This window comes from Stylophora pistillata, chromosome 3, assembly GCF_964205215.1.
Source record: "Stylophora pistillata chromosome 3, jaStyPist1.2, whole genome shotgun sequence".
Lineage (NCBI taxonomy): Eukaryota > Metazoa > Cnidaria > Anthozoa > Scleractinia > Pocilloporidae > Stylophora > Stylophora pistillata.
Window position 1 is genome coordinate 26,162,908 of NC_142521.1, and position 21,704 is coordinate 26,184,611.

At 38.7% G+C, this 21,704-nt stretch overlaps 1 protein-coding gene across 2 annotated transcripts in view; it reads left to right on the plus strand.

Annotated features, from left to right (window-relative positions):
- The window catches only part of LOC111319483 (uncharacterized), a 36,412-nt gene extending 14,715 nt beyond the window's left edge, over window positions 1-21,697 (plus strand). For both annotated transcript variants that reach the window (XM_088753464.1, XM_088753465.1), the window contains 18 exons: window positions 1,194-1,370; window positions 1,717-1,797; window positions 3,998-4,086; window positions 4,298-4,523; window positions 5,074-5,172; window positions 6,423-6,576; window positions 6,965-7,140; window positions 8,712-8,774; window positions 10,529-10,779; window positions 11,272-11,412; window positions 11,746-11,871; window positions 12,899-13,087; window positions 13,359-13,592; window positions 14,036-14,671; window positions 15,292-15,528; window positions 16,587-17,816; window positions 18,215-18,353; window positions 18,430-21,697. In XM_088753464.1, coding sequence (XP_088609590.1) covers window positions 1,194-1,370; window positions 1,717-1,797; window positions 3,998-4,086; window positions 4,298-4,523; window positions 5,074-5,172; window positions 6,423-6,576; window positions 6,965-7,140; window positions 8,712-8,774; window positions 10,529-10,779; window positions 11,272-11,412; window positions 11,746-11,871; window positions 12,899-13,087; window positions 13,359-13,592; window positions 14,036-14,671; window positions 15,292-15,528; window positions 16,587-17,816; window positions 18,215-18,353; window positions 18,430-19,985 — 5,804 coding nt within the window. In that variant the 3' untranslated portion in view covers window positions 19,986-21,697. The remainder of the gene's footprint in view (window positions 1-1,193; window positions 1,371-1,716; window positions 1,798-3,997; window positions 4,087-4,297; window positions 4,524-5,073; window positions 5,173-6,422; window positions 6,577-6,964; window positions 7,141-8,711; window positions 8,775-10,528; window positions 10,780-11,271; window positions 11,413-11,745; window positions 11,872-12,898; window positions 13,088-13,358; window positions 13,593-14,035; window positions 14,672-15,291; window positions 15,529-16,586; window positions 17,817-18,214; window positions 18,354-18,429) is intronic.
- Window positions 21,698-21,704: the final 7 nt, after the last annotated feature.

Here is a 21,704-nt window from a genome sequence, read left to right on the forward strand (position 1 = left end):
TGTATGCAGGAAACAATGCTTTCCATACATTTGTATCTCAGGTATTTTTTGGGTATGAATGGAAAAATTACCACATACTGGGCAAAATTGCACAATTCTGATTGGCTGAGACAAAGTGTGTCCTCTCTTAATCGCGTGGGCACTCTTGACAAGCAATAATTGATAGTTCCTTAGACTTTCTCAAAGTCGCTCGCTTGGTTTTCTGTTATGGTGTGATAGGACCCGCTTTCGCTCGCTCGGCTCGGCTCGCCCGTACTTCACGCTCGCTGTCGCGCTACGCGCTCAAAAGTGCGACTTGTGAGCAAGTCTAATAGTTCCTCTACAACGAAAGGCGTTGGGAGACCTTTTACAACAGGAGAATTTTGCTGATAAGGTTTTTGTGATAAAGACTGCCTGCTTTGTTGAAGGCAACGAATAATTAATTGGAAAACTTATACGTAGCAGCGGATATAAAAGCGCGAAAGAAGTACCGACCGCACCAACATCATTTAACAGCGGGGAGAAAGACGAACCATATATAAGCAATTCGAGAGCTACATTTTACAAAGACAAACAAAACGTTCCTTTTTTCGGAAATCAGAGGAAGGAAAATGGTGAAGAGTACAAAGGAGAATGAAAAAAACCTCACGCGCTGAAAGATGTTTTCCTAACAGCTAGCTCTAAGAGGTCAATGTTTGAATGTTTCATAAACGGTTGTAGGCACTCAGACCATTTTATCTTTTAATTCAATTCTTTGTCAATATATTTATAGCTTTAAATTTATTTTTGTTAATAGTTGCACTCTTACATATTTTAGCTGTTCGTTTATGTTATTTTTGTTATATTTTTAACATTGGTAGTTTTAAGGTTTGAACAATTCATTATTTACGAGGGCCACTGGTTTATCACCTGGTATATAGTTGTGTGTTTTTTTCATGGGTGTATAAAGTTTATGATCATTACTATTATCATTACTATTTTCATCATTCACGTATGAACAGATATATTTCCCTTTATCCTTTTATGTGTCTACAAGTTTCCCTGGTTCCTTTTTCAAACTGGGAAATTTCGTGATAACCATAGGAGGGTCTAAGAATAGGCGTGACCTTTTGCCTATACTCCCCATTAGGAGTTATTTATGTTCACATTTTGCGAGTGATGATGATTTACTTCTTTTCAAATGAAGTTTTGATTGGTGGTTTACTAATTGTTAGGACTTGGACCTGGGGGATTAAAAATAACTAACACGTATATCCCACTGGATAAGAAATGTACACCAGGCGCAAGTCATGGAGGAAACGGAGGTAGAAATCGGGATAGCAAATACTTTTTTAGTTTGGCTAAACCGTATGACAAAAACAACACAGCCTCTCTGTTAGGAGGAAGTGGAGGTGAGATAATTATTGTTTTCATTTGAAGGCAACTGTTCAAATAGAGAAAAATACTTAAATAACGACAGCACATCCATGTAGCCTATAAATTGCCGCAGATATCACTATTTCTTGTATCTATTACATAATAGTCGAGATATTTACTCGGCTTGTCACATAGATTTCCATGCGACAAGCTTGGAAACAGAAGCGAGTATTTCGATCACCGTGAATTGAATCAAACCAAAGAAATGTTTCAGTCCTGTTAAGAAGCGGAAAATGCTTGACTGCCTGATACATTCCGGCCAAAAAGTGCATGCATTGTTGTTATCTGACAATGGATTAATTTCCTTATTTTTTTATTCAGGCTCATGCGTGGCAAATCCAGGAAGCGTTTCTGGTGGAGGAGCTATGGAACTTGTGGCTGAGAATGGAGCGATAATCATAGGTAAAGGTCGAGCAAAGTCCTTTGATCGATCCATGGCCGATCGTGTTAACTTAATTCAATTTTTACAAAAATTGTTACGTTCTGACAATAGTAAGACCATGTCCAAAAGTGTCAACAAGATAAGTTGAATTTGTTATCCGCGACTCAATCGATGTGATTAAGTTGACACCTACGTGGTAAAGTTATTCTTTTTGTAAAGAATTTATCCACTGATACCCAGACAAAGTGCTCGGTTATTTTGAAAGAACTAGACGACGTAATTAATTTAATTTGATGGCCTGCTCCCAGTTGGCTTGTTAGCTCAATTGGTAGAGCGCTGCACTAGTATCGCAGAGGTCAGTGGTTCGAATCCCGTACAGGCCTGAAATTTTTTTCAGGTCTGATTTCCACTATTGCTCAAATAGTGCTCTACTGCGAAGGATCGTTCTCATATACGTCTCATAACCGCAGTTCACACATATGTTTCATATGTTTGTTGTTGTTTGATTTATCATCTACGGGTTTATATCGAATTAATTTGATGGCCTGCTCCCAGTTGGCTTGTTAGCTCAATTGGTAGAGCGCTGCACTAGTATCGCAGAGGTCAGTGGTTCGAATCCCGTACAGGCCTGAAATTTTTTTCAGGTCTGATTTCCACTATTGCTCAAATAGTGCTCTACTGCGAAGGATCGTTCTCATATACGTCTCATAACCGCAGTTCACACATATGTTTCATATGTTTGTTGTTGTTTGATTTATCATCTACGGGTTTATATCGAATTAATTTGATGGCCTGCTCCCAGTTGGCTTGTTAGCTCAATTGGTAGAGCGCTGCACTAGTATCGCAGAGGTCAGTGGTTCGAATCCCGTACAGGCCTGAAATTTTTTTCAGGTCTGATTTCCACTATTGCTCAAATAGTGCTCTACTGCGAAGGATCGTTCTCATATACGTCTCATAACCGCAGTTCACACATATGTTTCATATGTTTGTTGTTGTTTGATTTATCATCTACGGGTTTATATCGAATTAATTTGATGGCCTGCTCCCAGTTGGCTTGTTAGCTCAATTGGTAGAGCGCTGCACTAGTATCGCAGAGGTCAGTGGTTCGAATCCCGTACAGGCCTGAAATTTTTTTCAGGTCTGATTTCCACTATTGCTCAAATAGTGCTCTACTGCGAAGGATCGTTCTCATATACGTCTCATAACCGCAGTTCACACATATGTTTCATATGTTTGTTGTTGTTTGATTTATCATCTACGGGTTTATATCGAATTAATTTGATGGCCTGCTCCCAGTTGGCTTGTTAGCTCAATTGGTAGAGCGCTGCACTAGTATCGCAGAGGTCAGTGGTTCGAATCCCGTACAGGCCTGAAATTTTTTTCAGGTCTGATTTCCACTATTGCTCAAATAGTGCTCTACTGCGAAGGATCGTTCTCATATACGTAATTTTTTTTATTAAGTAGCTGACTCGACATCGACAGCAAAATCTCGTAAAATTTTGATCAGGCCAACCATCCAATCCACAACAACACCATCCGTAAATACATCATTTGTTTGCCCTTTGAACTGTCCCGTCAAAGTTAAATGTTGGAGAAAAGTTTACTTTACCGAAGTTTCGTCTTCGTAAATTTAATCAGTGCAATGAGATGGACACTCATCATATTCCTTTTTCATCATTATTTCATAACTTCATAAACAGTACAGCCCTCTTGGGAAAAGTGTAATCGTTGGAAGAAAAGCGCTTTACACGAAACCGATATGATCACGGCTGCATAGTACTCAGTGCACTTAAAATTCATGGTGGTATCGTGCTCAACAAATGTCAAACTCGAGATTTACAAAAATCTTATTTTGACGATGAAAATGTTCAGGCTGTAGACTTCCTTCTATACATATATTGAAGTTCAAGAATTAGGAAACGATTCATCTTCCTAGTAACGGAAACTAATACACGCTATGCATAATGAAAATTTGCTTAAGAAGCCTGGTAACAAGATTGCACGAAAGCGAGGTCCGTCGGGCCACTGTGTTTTTCTTCTTTCGGAAGCTTTTACCTTGGTTAACACAAAATGAGCTCGGTTTCCAACAATTAAAGCTGAGGAACACAACAGTTCCAAGGCATCGATCGGAAGCCACGATTCCCCTTCCTTGATACAGAAATTAATGGTTATTCATTGTTTAAGCGGTGTTAACCGAAAGTGACATTGATTCAATTCTAGGTGCCCCTATTATAGCTGAAGCCCAAAGTGACACCGCAGGAGCGTGTTCTGGGGGCTCAGGAGGACTTATTCGCCTTAAGGCATCTAAGGTCAGTAACCTGAATTAATATAATCAGGTGTGGTTACTTTTAAAGGACCTCAGATGTATAAATTGATGATAGAGTTCAGTTTTGTATGAAATAATAATTATTAGATACATAAGGTAAATGTGATTTCAATAGTAATTCGAATTCTACCCATTTTAAATTTATTGTAATTAGTGTTGAAACTGAACAAAAACTCTGCTATGATTAATCAAAGGTAATTATACATCAAAACGGAAAACTAATTGTGGATGGAGGGAGCGGACAAGATCTTAACGGAGACGATCCTGACTACCCTTTGGCTGGCGGAGCAGGAGGAGTCATTCAGATAATAGCACCTGAAGGAGAGATTGCTGCTGGGACTTTATCGTTGAAACATGGTGAAAGTAATGATGTAGTTGCTTGTGATATTGAAGCTGAGGATGGCTATTTTATACTCAAAGGTAACTCAAGAAACACTTAAAGACCCTATTTTAAAATATCTGAGATAGTATCAAAGTTGCCAAAGTTGGTTAAGTTGTGTTACACTTGTTGACTATGCAACAGTTGATTACTTAACCCGAAGTTGCAGGATAAAAAAGAACGTTTGTTTTATAATGCGCATTTTAAGACCGATTCTAGAAATACATTTCCGAGTGAATATTCTCTGTGCCGATATTCAAAAAGGTATAACCCCCTTTTCCTCTAACATGTTTGATACCTGTACAAGTCTGTATAAAACAAATGGTCTAACATCGTTAAAGAACTTAGATTATGATCCGAATATGACGCGCTACTTTTCATCACGAACGCTGAAAAATGATACCCGATATAAATCCTGTGTAGTCAGAAATAAAATAGAGCTCACGGGGTATAAATCCGAAGAATTAAAAATTTAACCACAAGACGGTAAACATCGAAAGGATCTGTGGATCGAACATTTGTGTACTTAGAAACTATTTGCATTAACAGCTTGAAGAAGCAACATAACGGGTAGCTTCTGTTTTCTTATAGAAAATGAAATTGCAGGAACATATAATAATACAAAACTTTACAAATGGCCATCAAGACCCGATTACAGCCCCACCAGCGCTTCTTCAAAGGATCCAACAGGTTTGTTTGTGTATGAGCAGCGTTTGTGTGCCAAGTAAGAAGTGTGCTCAACAAAACTTTTTAATCTTAGAAAATTATGGGCTTTCCAAATTATAGCCTGCGATCAGCCTTTTATCGCTGATAATTTGGATATATCAACAAAGTTGAAATGGTAAATTGGCCACCGTAATGATTACAAAAGCTGACGTTTCGAGCGTTAGCCCTTCGTTACTCCCACCGACGCAGCCCCAAACAGTTTCTTTCGAAACTATCAGCCTTTATTCTTTTATCGCTGAGGCATGAGCGTTTCTCCGCTTGCGAGCAAGTCTAAGGCCTTGAGTAAGGCGGGCCGGTGAGAGGCCTACATGGGATCTGGCACAACTAAAACAATATTTACCTGTAGCATTCATCGCGATTTGACATTTCAAATAATTTATTATGGGTCGATACATGGCTTGAGTGATCCATCAGTTGCAATTTTTAAACGGAAAGAGCATTAACAAACTCGAGAATGTGAGCAAGATGCATTTGCAGTTTTTTGCGGCATAATCTCTGGCTTTAAGGCCTTATTATCAGAGGAATGTTCCTGCTCTTCGTTATAAGAAATCTTTATTGACTAACAAACGTTTTGAAATATTTTTCATCACAGATGCCTCGACTAAGGCTAGCACACCGTCACCAACAAGCCAATAACTAACGAATAACTAACAAATGAAACGTCAGCTTTGAAACACTTTACGGTGGTCGATTAACATTATCAACTCAGTTGATAATTCAAAGAATTTCGTTTTGTATCAAGGTAAAACTCCTCTAGGAAAAAAAAATTAATCTTTTTCCATCATATGCTTGCTTGCGGTGTGCCGTTATTAAAAGATATAACTATCTATTTAACACCTTGAGCTCTTTCTTAGTGTAGAAGACGCAAGAGACATCACAATCGATCACGGCCTCATAAACCTATCTTTTTTTTTTCATTTGCTCTGAAGAAAGGCTAACAAATGTAACGTCAGCTTTGAAACGCTTTACGGTGGTCGATTAATATTATCACCTCAGTTGATAAAACCAAAATTACCCTTTTACGTCCACCGACGCAACACCACAGTTTCTTTACAAACTTACACCTTTTTTTTTTTCGCATTGTTTTACCCACACTTTTGTCTTTTTGTTCTCTACTCTTAACATCAACTGTTTCACCTACAGCAAGTAAGAGCCTTACTTTGGCAGTCCAAGTTTGATATGTTTGATATTTCTTGCATATTGATTTTTCCTAGGATGTGGAGGGCTACTAAACAGTACAAGGGGAACATTTGCATCTCCTGGATATCCATTTTCCTACTCAAATAATTTGAACTGCCTGTGGACTCTTCGTATCCCCACCGACAGCGTTTTGAGTCTACAGTTTGAAAGGTTTAACACAGAGCAGTGGTATGTACATCCAATAATCCTGAGTATAACTGTGCTCGTAGAGAAACTTTTAATTTTGTTAAAAGTAAAATCGGATTCCTTTTGTTTTGCCATGATAAGTTTTGATAAAAACTAGCTCGAGTTTGTTAACCAATGAGATGTCAAGCTGCAATGAGCTGCAACTTGATCATTCGTATAAATATTCTTGGAATTCAAAGTGCATTTGTCAGGAAAGACTACTTTCGCTTTGTTTACGAACACAGAGGAGTTTCTGACTTTAATTGAAATTTGCCTTAGCACTTGGGTTCCTATAACACTGCAAGGCAAATGTGGAAAGAAACGCAAGGAAAAAGATTTGGAATTGAAAATGCGGCCTAATGGTTTCCCTTTCTTTCCTTTTTCGTTGAAGCTGTGATTTTGTCGAGCTGACAGTCAGCACCGGGCGGTTAACAAGGCTGAGTGGTTCTAGGAATGGATTCAGCATTACAGTTAGAGGCGACAGAAGTCAAGTTCTTAATATCACATTTACAACAGATAGATCTGTCGTAAGACAAGGTTTCTTCGCTCGCTACATCATAATATTTGGTGAGAAAACTGTAAATTCTTGAAGTAGTTACGCATGACTAAGGCTTCTTGTGTGTATATTTGTTAATTACCCTAATCGTTCGCACACCTTAGTAGTTCTAGGTAAACGCGATTTTCCCTATATGAGCATACCATAAAACGAATAACGCCTAGTGAGGCCTATTCACTTCACAGGGTGTCAGATCCAGGGGTTTCAGAAACCTCCTTTTAATACCGGTCATTATGCCTACAGCGACTCGTCCACCTGGCAAGTTATTAAATCACTATTACAGCGTACAAAAGCTGAGAAAGTTGCAGTATAGCGAAATAAAAACGAAACTGAATGACAAAACGAGGTTACCATGCGAACTGGAAATTCATTTTGGACGACGATAGGGAAGATTGTGCTTGATATAACAGCCTAAGGGTGTGGTATTCTTTATCTTTAGGTTTTCCATCAGCGACACTGCGGCCAGAATCGATTACCAACTTGAGTACACTAGAGGTCATGTCAGTTGTTCGCCTGACCTAGAACAAAAGTTACTGTGAAACCAAAAGATTGTCTCGTCCTTGACGTCCATACAAGCTCGCTCCAAGAGGTCACCTTACCATTCTCGGTGCCGAGTCGCTCTACAAAGCTAGTTCCCCACGTTGTTGTTGTGCCGTTCGCGAAAAGTTCAGTTTCCCACGCGAAAAACTATTGTCACAGCAATATTATTTTCCTCATGTCAATGAAAGCGTTATTTCTGTAATGCAAGTAAGCCAAAAGTGTTTGGCCATCTTTAAGCGTTAGAGGCGGAATATTAGGAAAGCGACAAAATCATAGGCAATTTTTTGGTCAGAAGTTTTTTTCAGACTAATGACCAACCAGGCACTTTTAAATGCACTCGTGCACGATGCAAAACGTGTCCTTTCATTCAGAACACTGATAAAATATCGGGACCTAAACGATCCATTAAGATCACCGATCACTTCACGTGCACCTCCGCCAATGTAATCTACTGCATAACTTGCACTTATTGCAAAAAGATATACATCGGCGGAACAGGCAGAAGACTAGGTGACCGATTCCGAGAACACCTTCGAGACGTGGAAAGGAATGACAAGGACACATCGAAACCAGTCGCTAGGCATTTTAATTTACCTAATCATTCTAAACAACATATGGCAATCTGCGGTCTTTCCTTACACTTAGTAACACGGAAAGCCGTAAAAATCTTGAACAAAAGCTCATCTTTCAAACCGGCAGTCTAAATCCCACAGGGATCAACGAACGCTTTTCATTCCACTAATTTATTCTTGTTTTTCTCGTTGCCATGTTCCCACCAATAACGTAGCTCCATTTTCTGCCTTTAAAAGGACACACAACCCACAATTCCTCTATTCGCTCCGACGAAGGGCTAACGCTCGAAAGGTCAGCTTTTGTAATCGTTACGGTGGCCAATTTACCATTTCAACTTTGTTCATATATTCAAATTATTTCGTTACCCGCACCGACGCAGCCCCAAACAGTTTCTTTCGAAACTATCAGCCTTTATTCATTTGTATTTTGATTGCTGCGACTACTAAATTTTGTCTTTTTCAATCCACAGTACTCACAACAGCGGACCATGCCAAGCCTCAAGAACCTCACAAAGGAGCTACGCCAGGAAATCGTAAGTTATCTTTTCCCTTTTCCCCCTATTAGTAAAGATCTAGCATTCCGTTTAGCCATTCTAACTTTCGCCAAAACTAGGTTTTGCAGCCACATAAACTTCATCGGTCGTTGCCTTCATTGTAAAGTTATTCCCAAGGGTTTTACCTCCAATTTTCATGCATCTCCCACCAAACAATACCATCACCAAATTCAGTGCGCCCAAAATTCTTTTTCACGTAACATCATGAGAATTACCATTAAAGCTATGTGCCAAAAACGTAATCACCTCACCGAACAAATCCTACATTGCCGCTCTGAACTTTCCAAAATCTGTCCCGCAGTTTTATTACAATCTATCCCCGCCAAAATTCAGGAAACTAATTCGAAACTTTTCAATCATTTGAACCAAATTAAGGCCCAAAAACTTGATCAACTTATCGGTCCCCAAATCGCTAACCACTCATCACCAGAAAACCTCAAAACTGTAGTTACCATTCCAGAAAACCTCTCACTTTCCGATTCAGAAAAATCCGTCCTTAGTAAGGGCTTAAATTTCGTTCCCATTCCTAAAACAACGGACGAATTCTCAATTAAACAATACGTAGAAAATGCAGTAAATGGCTTGAACCCGGGGTTAACATGTGGAGGTGTAGTCTGATCGTCTGGGTGAGTGTAGTCCTGAGAAGGACTGTTGTCGGTGGTAGTGACTGACGTTTCGACAACCTGTGCGGAAGTCATCATCAGAGTCAAGTGAATGATTGTTGTCAGTAGAATGTTCTTATTCCAGTTCGAGTGAAACGATCGGTTGGTTTTGCCGTGATGTTATTGGCTGTAAGACTCAAGTGACGTAAGTCGGTCGTGATTGGTCTGTTTCGATCTGTCGGTAAAGTTAGGTCGTTCTTTTTCGGTCGTTTGTGATGTTTATGTCGTGAATGAGTCGTTTGTATGGGGCGGGTAGTTGTTGACATCTGTTTAGGGGAGTCTGTTCTAAGTTAGTAAACCAGCTTTCCAGAGTCAGTCTTTGAAAATAGTCAGTGCTGTAGGTTAGGCATTGCACAGAGTTCCAGTCAATGTTGTGGTTGGTAAGTCGATGGTGTTCAGCAATGTGATTGCTGAAATCACCTTTCCTCGTCGCCCGTCTGTGTTCAGTCAGTCTTGTTGTGAGACTGTTGATCTTGAACAAAAGCTCATCTTAAGTTATTAAGCTATTAAGTTATTAAGCTATTGAGCTATTAAGTTATTAAGCTATTGAGATATTAAGTTATTAAGCGATTGAGCTATTAAGTTATTAAGCTATTGAGCTATTAAGTTATTAAGCTATTGAGCTATTAAGTTATTAAGCTATTGAGCTATTAAGTTATTAAGCTATTGAGCTATTAAGTTATTAAGCTATTTAGCTATTAAGTTATTAAGCTATTGAGCTATTAAGTTATTAAGCTATTTAGCTATTAAGTTATTAAGCTATTGAGATATTAAGTTATTAAGCTATTGAGCTATTAAGTTATTAAGCTATTGAGCTATTAAGTTATTAAGCTATTGAGATATTAAGTTATTAAGCTATTGAGCTATTAAGTTATTAAGCTATTGAGATATTAAGTTATTAAGCTATTGAGCTATTAAGTTATTAAGCTATTGAGCTATTAAGTTATTAAGCTATTGAGCTATTAAGTTATTAAGCTATTGAGCTATTAAGTTATTAAGCTATTGAGTCAGCGAGAAAAGACAGCAGCAAGCATTCATGTTTTGTATTTCCCTTTCTATTGTCTTGATCAGAGTCGTGTAAAATTAAACCGATTGAAGGCCAAAGTCTTAACACGAGCTTCAAAATCACTTGCACTGGTGGAAATCCTCTTTATGATTTAAAATACCAGTTTGGCTACACTCTTCCAAATGGCCTACGCGTGGTACTATACGAAGGAAGTGACCGTAGCTATCATACGGTGTTAGTCAGCGGTATTTCTACGATAGAGGCTGTGACTATCAATGTCAGAGGAGCCAGAAGAGAGTTTAGTTTGAACGTAAAGGTTGGTGGGTCTTTTTTTACAACTTGAGTGATATGCCTTTCAAGATCACCACGAAGAAACGAAATTATAGATACCTAGGCTGACATAAATTTGAACCTGTCTAATAATAAAACAAATAAATAATAATAATAATAATAAATTCGTAAATTAAAGCTCCTTATTAGGGGCTTTTCAGCCATAATGTAGACTAACTTAGTGCTTAAAAATCCCCACCGGTAGGAGGCAGACCAGTGGGTTATTTACAGAGCGCAAGCGAGGATTTGAACTCGGGGCAACCGAGAACAAATCCAGTGAGTGGCAGGGTGGAGGACTTGAACCCAGGACACCGGATAACAAGTCCAGCACCCTAACCACTCGGCCACGCCGCCTCCTCATCGAACGGCTTTGAAAGGGTTTAGGTTTTTTTTTAAATTAGAATAAACTCCGTTCCATATATCAGCTGAAGAAATTTTTTGAACTATTGAATATATTTGAAATGTTTACGCTGTTCAGGTTAAATCCACAACGTCAACTTGCGAAGACTGGATTGAGAAAATATATGAATACGTTAGAAAGGGAAATAACACTCTTGGAACATGGTTGGTGCTAGAAAGTTTACTTTCAATCAATGGAGGCGTTCAGAGATGTCCTCAGGTTGGTATATTAGTTTCAGCTTAAATTTCTGACGCGTACAGCTAATATTCCCAGAGAAGACAAACTCCAACATCGGACCGATTGCTACGTTCTTTTTAGAATTGGTTTTTACTTACCAGTAGTATCCTAACTTGGAAGAAATCCGAGCCCACCTAAGAGAGTGAACCAAAATCAGTTTCTCTCTCTAAATGATCACATTTCATTGTCACACATTCCTGAGTAAGGTGGTTCTTGCTGGATTTTAGTGTATTAAAAACTCTAAATTGTCCCACGGTATAATTTAGAAATTAAAGAATCACTGCGACATATACTCTATTTGTCTTGATTGTACAGCTGGAGGAGATTGTGCTTAACTTGACATCAGACATGACGATGGAAACTGCCCAGGATGTCCTTAGGGTTTCTTTACTTCTTGGCACTCTGTTGGGTGGAATGGAAGATCTCTCTACTTCTGCATTGGTGAGTTTCCCTATGCTTTTTATATCGTAAGTAATTTTACTTTCTAGCAATATCTTTGTTAATTTAAGTTTTAGCTCGTTTGTTTAGGTGGTACAATGAATTATCAAAATTGAAATAGTAAGTTACTGTCAATAACGAAAACACGTCGTCAACCATACATTTCCCTTCTAAATAATAAAATAAGTTCATCTTAAAACTGACACTTGCAATCCACATTGGCTAGTAAAACCTGTGAGATGACCTTTCGTCTAATTTGAAATTTGAGATAATTCGTTTTCAAAAATTTGTGTTAGAGAGTCTTAAAGCTCATTTGCTGAATTACTATACAATCTCAAGGGGGAGGGGGATGTGGAGGGGGCATCTGTAAAATTTCTCCTTTATTAATTGCAAACTGCCTCCGGCAGTCTGGAAAAGTCCCCCGCACAGTGTTGTAAAGCGCATTAGAGCATTTACATGGAAATGCGCTATAGAAATCGATCTATATTATATTATTATTATTATAAAATGAAGATGGTAAACAGCCGAAAACGTCTAGTTTAAACATTTTTTAATAATTTTTTCCTAATCTTTTAGCCTTGTATATAGAATATCTTTTATTAAGCGAACATTATGGAAAAGAAATAGTTAGATACTCTAGTCTTCTCGGATAGGGACGAATAAACGGAGGTCCCGTCTCCTACAGGGTTAGGGCTAGGAGACGTTAAATTCCCATGCACGAGATTACTGTCTGATGGATGTCCTCCCCTGGGGTGGTTGCTGGGTGGGAATTGGCCCTGAAAAGCCCCCATGGGGAGTGGTCAATCAACATCTGTATGTATGTATGTATGTTATCAAAAGCCACCTGATGATTTTTCCGTGTTTGATCTGGAGCAATGAGCTCAGAGCTAAGTGTGATATTCAAAATATTTATTTAGCCTGACTTGAAGAATTATATCCCACCATAAGTGCAAGTTATAAGTCTTCGCCGGTAAAATCCAGGGTAAGGGCTTAAAAACTTTCCAGTGTATTTCTCGCATTTCTTTTTCAGTTAAGAACTACAAATATTTTGAATAACATTGTGGAGAATGTCAGTGATGATATCAGAAGATCTGAATCAAGGCTCAATTCAAGCTTCGCAGCTTTAGTAGAGAACATTCTCTTCAACCTTGGAAAAGCACTTAAAATTGGATCAAAAAAGTCACATTTTTTAAACTACAACAGAACGGAATCGAACAAGGTTTGTTTGATATTAAGTTCCTTTAAAAAATGGTATAAACACATGATTAAGTGAGTAAACAAATTTTAGATGCCTAGGTTTTTAGAGATTTCAAGACAGTAAGAGTGCCGACAGTTTTCTGTAATGAACAATACAACTCATCGATACTACATGCTAGTCAAGTTTATCAGTCGCTTATTTCTAACAAACATAAATTTCAACGCTGTGAGGTTTTGATACCTCATATGGTATTATGGTTAAGAATTAGTTACGATTTCTCTTACATCCTCAGAATTTAAACGCCACAAAGACCCTTCTCTCCCTGAAGGATCAGATTATTCGAGTACTACGCCTGTCATTAACAAATGCCACGCCGGGAAATTATACAATACAGTCAAAATATTTGAGCATAACAGTTGTGTCTCTTCGTGGAGGTGAAGTAAATAACTTCACAATTGTTGCAGATCGAAGCAGATTCATAATACCTGATCTAAAACCAAATGGAAAAATCATCTCGTTCCTGGAGGTAGGAGATAAGGTCACTTTTATACGTTGGATTTGTTACGTTAAGAAGGGACAAGGAATAAAACCCAGTAACTGACTTCATTCCCAAAGTCGTGCGAACCCGCAAAGCCAAAGATTTGGAGACCTGAAACACAGAATTTGCTCATCTAATGTTAATTATGTTGATTTATCATTACTTACCCGGCTCTGGGAAGGTAAGTTGTGCACTTAAGCGTTTAGGCGACAAAGAACAGTATCCAAGTTAATAGGCACAAAACAAAACCACGGTATAACCATATGCATTATCACTCCATTATCACCTTGCCCCTTAACTTTCAATCTACTTTTTTTCTTTGGGAGAGTGAGAAGACTTAGGAAGCTTGAAGCCTCATCCCATGGCAGTATTAATAGAGAAGGAGGCTTGGTGGAGCTCATTCGTTTGTCTTTTGCACCTTTCTCTTGTAGATGTGGACTACTCCATTCAACCCTTTCACCTGGGACCAAACTAGCGAGAGGGTGACGTCACATGTTGCAGGGCTAGAAGTGAGAGACGATAAAGGAGACATTATAAACATGTCTGATCCCTCACGTGAAATCACCGTCATATTACCCCTTGACGAGAAAGCTACTCACAATATATCAAAAGGGTCCACCTATCACCGTAAAATAATAATAAATCACAACATCACCGTTCAGCATGAGCAGTCCTTCGTTAATGTCTCCTTTTTGCCTCAAAGCAGCGACTTGGTCATCTCAAACGTGAAATTGATTTCAGGCACAACTCAGAATTATTCAGAATGTGAAAACGTTAGGGACAAGTGGATCAAAAGAGGCCGAATACACTGCCACGGTAATGTTGCTGTATCGTTTATGGCGATCAATCCCGGAAGGTACCGCGTTGATGCTATTTTTATTGTCAAAGAGAGAAAGACGAGGAAAATGACTCAGTCGTCCAGACTGGAACGAGGCAACGCTACCTGTATCACAATAAAAAAACCACGTGCAATGAATGAAGTAAAATATATCCGTGTCCAAGTGAGTGAGTCAGCTTGCCTTTTCTGGGAAACAGAAACATCTGCTTGGAAAACTACAGGATGCAGGGTGAGGAAATAAGAATTAGCAATAAATCGCTTTGAAAAATGATTGATAATAAATGCGTTTATCGCTCTATAGATTCTATTACTGTCGACCTACCTGCGATCACGTTGAAAAACTAAGCTAAATGTACCTTTATTTTCAATCTATAATGATATTTCCTACTCTTACTTGCTCATTTCCCTTTATCGATGTTATTTGTAAGAAACCATATTTGATGATATTTTAATTTAGGAAAGGGTGTAGAAGGGTATCTTTTTTGTTTTCTTTTGTTTTTTTCACGTCAGTAAGTAGTGTTTGGAAAAGTGAAGCTATGCAAGTAACAAAATTGCTTGAACAAGTTTTTGCAGCGATTGTAACTGTCACTGTGAACATGAAATGATGAAATCAAAGCAATGCTTACCCTCCGTCTTTTTTGTGGCGCCTCGAAGTAAGTTTTATTTCATACGTAGCCACACTACTGGGTAGCGATTCGCGAGAGGTCTCATTACCAAACAACACAGCGTGGAGAAAGTTTACTTTGGTGTAATTCACTGTCTTTGTATTTGTATTTTTGATTCAGAAAGGAACACATCTGTCGTAAAATTTGCCTTTACAACCACACTGACTATAGCTTTCGTTCAAAGGTTGCGGAGGTCATCGGCAATTCAGGTTTGAAATGTGCCTGCAACCACTTGACTTCGTTTGGCGGAGCCTACCTGGTGCCTCCAAATCACGTCAGTTTTTTCAAAATTTTACGAGCGCTTCGCTCACCAGATGACAGCGGAAAGTTCCTCGTCCTTGTGATCCTGTTTGCAACTTTTCTTCTCCACCTGGTTGCGATCGTTTTCGCAAGAAGGGAAGACCGAAAAGATAAAGCCAAGGTTAATTGAAATGACGATTTTGACAATTAAAGAACTTGGCAAGATGTTGCTTTATGCAACTATTTTTACGATTATTCTCTTTAGGATTTATTGGAAAATTATCTAATATGTTTCTCTAAACACGATGTAGTGAGACAAGTCGCCAAAACAAGTTTGAAGCATGCTACTTTTTATTTTTTAAGCAATTACTGTTAAGAGATGTCACTAAAAATCAGACAAATTCACTAATCACCGCCAACAGTAAATAAAATCGAATTGGCTCATATTCTAGTATTACGTAGTTCTATAGGTAAAACAAACGAAGACATATGTAGTTTGTTGAAAAATTCTTTTGTTTTCGAGAGAATTGATAAAACTCAATTCACGCATAATTAGCTTCATTTGAAGGTCGAATTTAGCCCATTTTTGGAGGCCTCGTTCCTACTTGTAAAAGTAGTGAAAAACTTACTTATTCCACAGACTTTTGCCTCCCCAATGTTTCCACGAAAAGGCGGAATCACTATTTAAATTTCAAATAAAATACAGAGTTTTCTATCAATTTACTTAGGTGTCTTGTGAAAAGTAGGGTAGCTTCAAAAAATTACTTTTATATGCCGCTAAGTGAAATAAACGTTTTATATTTGAAATATGAGAAGTTGAAATGATAAACTTACAGTTTGTATAGGTACTTTTGTGGGTTTTTTGTGCTTCCATGCATACGAGGGCTTTAAATTCATGGAAATTTCGCTCTTCCTAAAAATGGGCTAAATTCGACCTTCGAATGAAGCTAATTATGCGTGAATTGAGTTTCATCAATTTTTTCTAAAACAAAAGAATTTTTCAACAATCTACATATGTCTTGGTTTGTTTTACCTATAGGCTTACCTAATACTAGAATAAAAGCCAATTCGATTTTTTGACTGTTGCCGGTAAATGTTTGATTTTTCGTGACAACCTCTCTGAGATAAGGATTGTTTTCCTACATGGTAACGGATGGACCAGCACTAAGAAAAATCACCACACCCCAAATCCCGAGAGTCACTACGACAACTAAATTTACTTTAAACTTCTATTTTAAGGTGCAAGATTCAGAGCCCCCAGTGTTCTATCGAGCATCGGAGTCAGCTAATTGTCGTTACGAGTTGACCGTTAGGACTGGTGTCTGGTTAGGATCCGGTACAACCGCTAGCGTGTCCTTCATACTCTTTGGAGTCGAAGGCAGGAGCAGTACCCTCACCATCCAACATGACTTCGATGCCGGGTTCCAGCCGAAGTTTGCAAGAGGAACTGAGCACAGGTTCGCTGCCATTTTAGACAAAGACCTTGGTGATATCTACAAACTTCACGTCAGCCATGATAACTCGGGTAATCATCCCTCTTGGTTTTTGGATTACATTAAGATTGTTCATACGGGGACCGACAAAAGTTGGAATTTCTCATTTGACACTTGGTTAAGCTTGGAGGATGAATCTCTATCAAATGAATGTATCCGGAGTCCTTCCAACGCTCACGGAAGCATAACAGATAGAGACTTGCGTGAAATGTTCTCCGATGGGCATCTCTGGATGTCGATCATAACCAAGACCCCTGGGAGTTGCTTCTCTAGAGTTCAGAGAATCTCATCGTGCCTCTGTTTGCTCTTCTGTACAATGGCTGCCAATGCTATGTTCTATTCCTGGGGTAACCAGCCTTCTCAAACAATTAACCTGGGACCGCTAAGATTCTCAGCGCGACAAGCTATCACGAGCATTCAGAGTATCCTTCTCACCCTGCCGATTCACATAATCATAACATTGTTTAGGAAGGCTTCAGCAAGTCCTCACAATCGATTTTGGCGATGCTTGCTTTACTTGACGTGGGGCTTACTTTTCCTAGTGACTGCCTTGTCGGCGGGTTTGACTGTTTCCTACAGTCTCATATGGGGAAGCGAAAAAGGCCAAGAGTGGATTTCGTCAGTTTCTGTCTCCTTTTTTCAAGATATCTTTATATTGCAGCCCCTTAAATGCTTTCTGCTCGCTGGGCTGGCGTCAATGTTTTCAAAGTGTAGAGTTAGAAAGGTATCTTGCAGTCAACAGTCCTCTGGGAAAACTGCAGATCATAATCGAAGCTCAGCATCCACAAAGTCAGGTGAATTGTCGGCATCGAGGAGAAAGAGTGTGGCAATGGCTAGACGTCGCTTGATGAAAAGACAGACTCTCTTTTACATTTTCTTTCTCGTAGTTGTTGGTGTCCTTACGTACGGAAACAGGGACTTTTCAAGATATCTGCTCTTCAAATCTTTGGCGGACCACACGGAAAGTTTTGAGGAAGTAAGGAAATGAGTTGATTGAAAATAACAACAATTCATGCATCCCTTAAGAAATTTATAACCAACAGCTACCGGCAAACTATCTACTGCAATTAGATATAACGCTCGGCATCGTTTATCCTTGTTATTGGCTGTTAAGTAGGAAGATCAGTAAAGACTCTGTTGGCAGGGATGAAAGATACTTTAATCAGTTTAGAAGAAATTAATATGTTAAGCAATAATTTTACTTTGACATAGTATTGGAATGCACTCCCCTCCTATGAAACGATAACCATCAAAGACTTCCGGTATCATTGCATGTACATGAACCTAAAGTAATTATTACTCATGAGAAAATGATATCTTCTGTTTTGAGTTGGAGAACTCGTCTGCATCATTCTTCTGTACTCATTTTTGTAGGTGAAAGATGAAATTTCATTCTGGAACTGGATAAATGAGTCGTTCATCACATATCTTTACTCAAAAAGTCAAGAAAGTAGTGAGCTGGCATCGACCGTGATTGGAATAGTGAGAATACGTCAACTGAGAGTGAAAAAAGGTATACCTACTTAGACTTTTTGTCATTACTGAGTACATGGACAAATAGTAACGCTGAGTTCTAATTTTCTTCTTAGTTCCATGCCCAAACTGGTGGCAACACACCTGCTTGGAGTCCTACTCTCGCAAAAATGAATACAGAGAACCTTTTTATCCTAACAAGGCCGGAACTTCGCCGCTCCAGTTTAATCAGTGTCCAATTCCATGGATGTACAAAACAGGAAAGGAACTTGGATCTTCTTCAAAATGGGGCCGCCATGCCTGGTATGGTGGCGGTGGGTATTTAGCAGAGCTGGGCTACGAAGAAGAAACTGCCCGTGCGATAACAAATCTACTGCAATCAGAAAGTTGGATCGATCGTCAAACAAGAGCCATCGTCTTAGAGTTTTCGCTTTTAAATTCGAGGACCAACATTTTGGCTGTCTCGTCTTTCTTTGTCGAATTTCTCCCGACAGGCCAGGCAACGGTTAAAAGAAGCATCGATACCATCTCGTTATACAACACAGAACCTGTCCTACAGATTTTTCAAGGGATGTGCTTCGTGTTCTTTACAGCCATGGTTCTCTTCATGATCGGCGAAACAATAGCTCAGGTAGTTAGAAGGAGGTGGCGATACTTTTGCTCTTTTTGGTGCTTGCTTGATCTTGGTCATTTCGCGACATCCATTCTACTCGTTGTATCAAGCTTCATGAAGTCTTACCTCATGACTATGAGTGTGCTTAGGCTGAATGAAAACATATTTGCACGTACAAACTTTGAAACACCTCTCCTATGCGCAGAAGTTGAAAACAGTCTCATCGCCATTCTCACTTTCCTGACAACGTTGAAGCTACTACAACTTACCTATTTTAATTTCTATACGCGGTTGTTCTCATGTGCTCTTCGGATCTGGATGCACGACCTTCCCTCGTTCTGTCTAGTCTTATCGATCATATTTCTTGCATTTTTACACATGGGAGTTTTAGTTTTCGGTCCATCCATTGGCAGGTACTCGAGCTTTTGGCGGGCCTTCGCTTTCCAGCTAGAGATAACTCTTGGCAAAGTCAAGGCTCGACCCATTAAGGAACTGGCTGAAGGTGTCTCAATTTTCGGACACGTTTTTGTAGTTTCGCTTCTTTTTAGCATTACCATAGTTTTAATGAACTTTTTTGTTTCCACCTTAAACGAGGCCCTCGCTGGAGCTAAGACTGCGGAGAAGGATGAGGAACCTGAACAGTTGGTGACTGATGGGCAGCCTGTGAACATAACTGTTGGAAAGGCTGATGGAACTAACGTTTTATTAGAGAATAAAGATAACGGGAGGAAAGCAGAAATAATCAGAGAAGGAGAGAGAACCGAAAGAGGGAGTCGCGCGATATTATTTGATAAAATTAGCAAGTGTCTCAAAAGCAAGGCCTTCGTTGATGAAATCAGTGAGCAGCTGAAGACCATTAATACCCTTCAGCTGCCCATACTGCGTTTAAAGGTAGATAAGGTTTGTAGACGTATCGAAAATGCTATTGCTGATGAAATCGATACTAGAGAGTCATCGACAGTCAATCAAAAGGGGAAAAGGAGGGTACATTTTGGAAACAGCGTTACAATACCGTTTACGCAGCACCGTTATCTCTTTCCAGATCAGGAGGAACTCTGAGGAAACAATTTTTAGATACGGCGAAATCGTTTTGTCTTAGCGATTTATTGCGTTATTTTTCGTTCACGTCGCCTGTTGAGTGAGCTTTTTCAAATGCGTTTACATGGTTGAGATGAGACACTGCGAACATTTTATTTGGCACTATTTTGATATGGACTATATAAAAGCGTGATTGGCTTTGATATTCCATTAACCCGTAAGCTACTTTAGATAGACAATCTGCCTGTAAATACGCGGGAAATGATTGAATTGAGTAAGCTTGGATAACACAAACAGTGTGGGAAAATTTAAGCTTTGGGGATTCCCCTCTTCAATTTTTATAAATACTTAATAATTTTTCCTGAGTATTCTAAAGGAGACTCCACCTGTAAACTGAGAAACATCATTTAGCCGAGAAGTAAAGATTAGCTGCTCTGATGAAAGTTTAGTGAGATGAGATCGAAGAAAGGAATTCCATGGCTTACTTTCCGTATTATATTTCTAGGATGTTGTGAGTAAATCACATCACAGTAAGATCATGGCTCATGTATTACTGGGTCTGGAAATTTTGATAAGTTTCAAAACTGAGTAATCTGTGATGGATTTAGCAACAAACTATAGCTGAACTCAAGAAAACACGGAGAATAAGGATCCATGACAGAAATGGAAAATTAATGGATTATTTCCCAGAAAGCGTGGCGTAGGATGGGTGTAACTCATATTATTTAAAAGTTGCTGAATCAGGCATGATTTTTCCAAGTCAGCATTAATTAGTAGCTAAGAACATTTACGATAGGTTAGTCCACCAAATTGAAACTGTAAATATGTTTCTGTGTTATCTTGGATCAGCGAAGAAAAGAATTCTGATTTTCAATCAGTACTCGGCAGTATTTGGTATTTCTTTGCGGAAATGGAGCGCAACTTTGCCTTATCATCACCAATTTGTAGAAAGGTTGCCAGAAGTACTGATTAGTGATACATTTAAGTCCAATCTGCGGTTTGCATGGAAGGTATCTAACGTTTAAGCCCAGTAATTTGCTCTATGTCAATTTGGTAAGGTTTGGTAAGGTTTGGTAGTATTTTGAACCCAAAACAAACAGTAAACCTTGACGATTGTAAATAGTTTTTTCTCCTTGGGAATGTCTTTCTCCTCGTTCTAATTTTTAAACTTGATTATCAAGGTAATCAAGCACAATTTGCTGTTTTCGTTGCTTGATATTCAGAATAAAGTGCCGCTACAGGCGTTCTAAAGTTCTGAGGAAGAAATTCGTTGATTAATCATTTGACTGTAATTAACTATTTGACAGCAGTATACTGTTTGTAAATTAGGCAAATAAAGAGATAAATAAATCATATATAGAATACAGCGAACCATTTAATAAACCTTTATACAAGGTTTAATTATATAGTAACAAGTCTATTAAGAGTAAAACCGCTGCGTCTTAGGGATTTATTTTGACCTTCTCTCAAAGTAGAATTCACAATTTTTATCTCAATTTTCCGAAAGTAAACTGTACCAGAAAAAGTAAAAAAAAGGACTCTGAGCTTCTAACTTTCCACTCCAGAGTTGAATAAACTATGATAGAAGATTCTGAAATCCACCTATTAAATGATACTTGATACTTGATCAACGAACACTTCGGTTCAATTAAGGCTTCAATAGAGACATCAGAAATTGTTGTGGATCTTAGTCGTCCATAAGGAACAGTAATAAAGAAGTTTGCCCTTGGTTAGATCACT